A 4,819-nucleotide genomic window follows, 5' to 3' on the forward strand; every position below is an offset into this window, starting at 1 on the left:
ATTATAACGCCCCCGCGGCTGAAAGGGCGAGCATGTTTGGTGTGACGAGTCGAGCGCCCTAACCACCTGGCCACCACCCACCGTCAACTCTTGGGCTACTGTTTAACCAACGAATAGTGGGATTGACCGTCACATTATAACGCCCCCGCGGCTGAAAGGGCGAGCATGTTTGGTGTGACGGGTCGAGCGCCCCTAACCACCTGGCCATGCCGGGCCCAAATTAAAATAATTCGAGTTAGTAAAGTTATTGAATTTTGCAATATTCTCGCATATACTCGCAGGTGTAGCGAGAGTTTCCACCTGGAATTCTTTCCTTGAAAAAATTTTGTATATTTTTTTTTGTAATTTATAATTTTTATTTATTTATAATGATATTAATGCATGCGGTATGAATAGTAATTACGTGTTTTAAACATGGCCTACTGGAAATTCAATATCCTTTTTTTTTACAGGGTTGTAACAGTTATTTCTGTTTAAAGCTGAATTTATTTTCTTAGAACAATATTTGGATGACATTCAGGGTTTTCGACAACCAACCTGTTTGTGATTCGGAAAGGAATTAAAAAAAAATCTTCGTGATAAGAGGAGCGTCTTTTACCAAGAAATTTCCAGCACATTCCTATGACGTAATAAGAGTAGTAGTCAAGCGTGAGACGGCTGTAAAACTTGGCAAGGCCTCGTGCCGACGTGTGTTCTGTAGGACACATATTGACAATTCTCAAGGCAGACGAAGGCCAACGGGTTTAATATTAACGTTAGAGGATGTATCATGTCGTACGATAGGATTCACATCCAGAGTAACAGAACAAAACAAACGGACAGGAAATGAATCAATATGTACGTAGGGTGCGCGGGAATAACTGGAATCCACGATCTGTGTCCACACGAGATTGTTGTGTTATGTTTCTGGAATGACACCAAAGTTTATATATATAAAAAAAAAAGAAAAAAAAGTCTGGTAAACCAATCGTGTTTTATCACTGGTATTGTATAGCTTCAGAGAGAGATTTATATTTGTTTTATTGGCTCAACGTTCCAGCTTTAAGCCTTCCAGAACAATTTGAAATTTCTCAGGAGCCACATGTCATTTGAGTTTTTAACAAGTACACTATATTTTAGTCAGGATGGCGTAAAACAAACCAAAAAAAAAAACTTTAGAAGTGCCAGTTATGTTTGTTTTTACTATCACAGTTCAATTACTCGTGTAGATATTGTTTGTTTGCTGTTAAGCACGAAGCTATCTGTGCTGTGCCCACCACGGGTATCGAAACCCGGTTTCTAGCGTTATAAGCCTTTAGACTCGTCACTGCGCCATTTGGGACACTGGTGTAGAAATTGTTTGTTTTAGAGCAAAACCACATTGGGCTATCTGCTGTGTCCACTGAGAGGAATCTAACCCAGTATTTTAGAGTTGTAAGTCCGTATATTTAGCGCTGACGTATAGAAAGAGAATCCATAATGGAAACAATGAATTTTTGTATATGTGTGATCACTGGTTTGAACCGAGGAGTAGGTGAGCGTTCATTAACCTTCACACATACACACAATATAAATGTGATATGTATCTATAAAAGTTACAACACGGTATTATAGGTACGTTATCTTTTAACGTTTTAGCATGAAAGAACAGTCTACCTTGTGGCAAGGGTGGTGGGGGTGCAGGTAACCTTCGAGGAATTTCGTATGTCCACTCTTCCGTACGTTTTTGTCTCAGGTTTTCTAACTCGTTCAGAGGTGCTAGATAGGTTGGCCTCTGACCCAGTGTCGAGGCGAATGTCCGAAGTTGTTGTTGTTGTCCTGGAAACATAAAAAAAAGCCACGTTTATTTGTATACCAAACAATACAGAGAAAAGACTGCTGTTACAATAGTAGTTTGTGAAAAGACTGCTGTTACAATAATAGTTTGTGAAAAGACTGCTGTTACAACAATAGTTTGTTCTTTTCACAAACTATTGTTGTAACAGCAGTCTTTTACTGCTGGACCCCCCCCTCTCCCAAAAAAAAAACGAGTTTTTTCAGCATTTTGTTAACAGTCTCTTTGTTTCCTGTTTATGTTTAATTTGTTAATGTTTATACGCTGGTAAGAAGTGATTAACAATCAAGTAGCATTATGGGTAAACATAATAACAGGATGGATCTTCATATTCATCCGCCAGAGAGCGACGGGAGGGTGCTAAAATTTCTTGGACACTTCTCCAGATCAATGTAATGATAATGTGGGGATGAGGGGGGTTGACACCACTTCTTTACAAATTAAAAGAAGAAATACAGAAAAAAATACATGTATATGATTTTTACAACATAAAAAAAAATGTTCCCCACTTTGAATAATTACTGTTGTCCCTTTTCCTGGATACATTACCCCCCGGCGTGCTCCCCAGTGGCACAGCGGTATGTCTGCGTACTTATACCGCTAAAACTGGGCTTCGATACCCGTGGTGGGCAGAGCACAGATAGCCCTTTGTGTAGCTTTATGGTTAGTAATGAACGCCAACACCACCGGCGCATATTTAATGGACCCCCTAGTTGATTGAGCAGCCCCAAAATTTATTGATGACAGTTTTGCTGGGCGCTCTGAAGTTGTGAGAAAAGTACATTCAGCTTTCCCGATCATTTGAAAAAGGTGGCGCTAATGTAGCGTACTCTTAGTACCTTAACACTCCCGAGAGCCCGAATATATATATAAGTTAATATTTCTCTGTATCGTTTCTTTTCTTCTTATAATTGTTAACAGAATTCAGAAATTGTTAGCCAAGAGAATAACTAAAAACATAAATCTGTAAACACGTTTTACCGGTATAAATAATAGCTACTAAAGACAAGGAATAAACATAAAAGCATTGTCCAATGAATTGATTTGTACGTTCATGGTTTTTACTTATTTTTTTCGTTTTGGACAGCATTTTTATGCAAGTACGTTCGCTGATCTTTTTATTGGCTGGGCGTGGCCTAGTGATTAGCGTGCCGGGCGGTGATTCCAAACGTCTATGGATTGCGACTCGTTGAGGCATTTTTGGGGGCCGTGGGTGTGCTATAGGAGTGACAGTTTAATCCCAATATTCAATTAGAGTACCTTAAAGGGTGCTATTGATCAGCTACTTCCCTCCCCTCACTTCTCTCTCTCTCTCTCTCAAGTCAATGAGTTCAAATATAGGGACGGCTAGCGCAGATACAGGAATGTAAAAAAACAAACAAAAAAACTGACTCGTTTGGAACAAGACACATTCTTTCTTGGCCCTTGTCAAGTTCTGCGTCACGGTATAGTTTCCAGAGCTTCATGACGTTCCATCAAAAACGTTACATCAAGTGAGTTTGATGCTAAGTGATTCACTATTTCCGGATTCCTCTTTTTTTTCTTCTCTCTCTCTCTCTCTTTCAACTCTTGATTGAGCTCGTTTCCGCTCTCCTTGAATAGACACTACAATAGGTTAATTTCAAAGTCGCCTTCCCGCGGGCTACTAACTGTTTATGGGCCTTCTAATCAGGGCCTAAATCACCGAGTACAAATTCTTATCCAGTGTGTCACGCACATATATAGCCCATTCTCAGAGGGTGACCAACATTGACTAACCACGAGGGTGATTACAAAATCTACCAAATGACCTAAAAGTTTGGCGTCGACAGTCTGTTGTCGTGTTGGCTTCTCAAAGTCATTAAAATGTAACCGATTCATTCATTTGTTAGAGACGTAAATTTTTGTTTGGTTAACCGTGTTTCTTCATTGTTGAAAAACAGAGGCATATCACTAAGTTTGGACCAAACCAGACCCAGACAAAAAGAAGGGACAAATATTTATAGAAAGTAAAAAAAAAAAAAAAAAAAAAAAAAAAATTTTAAGTAGCGTCGTTTGGGCTTATAAAGGATTACCTCCTCAGCGGAAAGCTTAACGGCTTATAGCGCTAAAATCAAGTGTTCGGTCCCCGTGGAAGACGTAGAGTATATATAGACCATTGTTTAAATTTATTACGATCTCTTATTCTTGAACGCAAATAAATTGCAGTTAATATCTGACTTAGCAAAATGAGTTTAGAAAGTTATTCCTGTTGCTCTGTTATTTCCCCCGTGGTGAAACCAGTTTAAAAACAACAACTAAAGTCTGGTTTCAGAATGCTAGTGCGAAAGAACCGACAACCGGTTCTTACAGGAAATAGAGAATAAAATAATGATATTAAAAAGAAAATTAGTTTGAAGATATTTGTAGACTTTCCACAACGTCTTATTTTAGTGTTGTAAAGGGCTGCACTGATTATTTTATTTCCTTTTTTTATATTCTTCCGGATATTACTCACTCCTGATTTCGAAACCCCATCTTTATGACGTGTACAGTTCTGAAGATTCGGGAGTGATACTGTAGTGGTAACAACGTTAAATATCCCGCCTCAGTCGGTCATGATCCATTAGTGCGTGAAACGTGCCACTAGATGGCAGGACCAAGTGACGTCATATGACAGCAAGTCTTTTAGAATACTCCTTACGATTTGTTCGTGTTAACTGAACAGAGAGGTTACACGATGCTGTCGGCGTTTTAAAATTTAACATTTAAATCACGTTTTCACTGAGAGTGAATAAATAGCTATTTCACAATATACTTCATACTACTAATCTCCGCTGAACATTTATCTTCAAGTAACTTAAAACTTTGACGACTTCTCGTGTTGTAATTTTGTTGTTGTTTATTGATTGAAAAGCTGGAACATTTAAACTTTTATCTTAGGTAAAATAAAGGTACAACATTTACTATATATATATATATATATATATATATACACTATTACGTTAGGTAAGTAAGTAAAGGTAACTAATATTTACTATATATATA

At 38.1% G+C, this 4,819-nt stretch overlaps 1 protein-coding gene across 2 annotated transcripts in view; it reads right to left on the reverse strand.

Annotated features, from left to right (window-relative positions):
• Window positions 1-4,819, reverse strand: part of LOC106471739 (runt-related transcription factor 3-like) — a 17,835-nt gene that overhangs the window by 4,571 nt on the left and 8,445 nt on the right. For both annotated transcript variants that reach the window (XM_022400348.1, XM_022400347.1), the window contains exon 3: window positions 1,636-1,797. In XM_022400348.1, coding sequence (XP_022256056.1) covers window positions 1,636-1,797 — 162 coding nt within the window. The remainder of the gene's footprint in view (window positions 1-1,635; window positions 1,798-4,819) is intronic.

Source organism: Limulus polyphemus, unplaced genomic scaffold, assembly GCF_000517525.1.
Source record: "Limulus polyphemus unplaced genomic scaffold, Limulus_polyphemus-2.1.2 Scaffold4826, whole genome shotgun sequence".
NCBI lineage: Eukaryota > Metazoa > Arthropoda > Merostomata > Xiphosura > Limulidae > Limulus > Limulus polyphemus.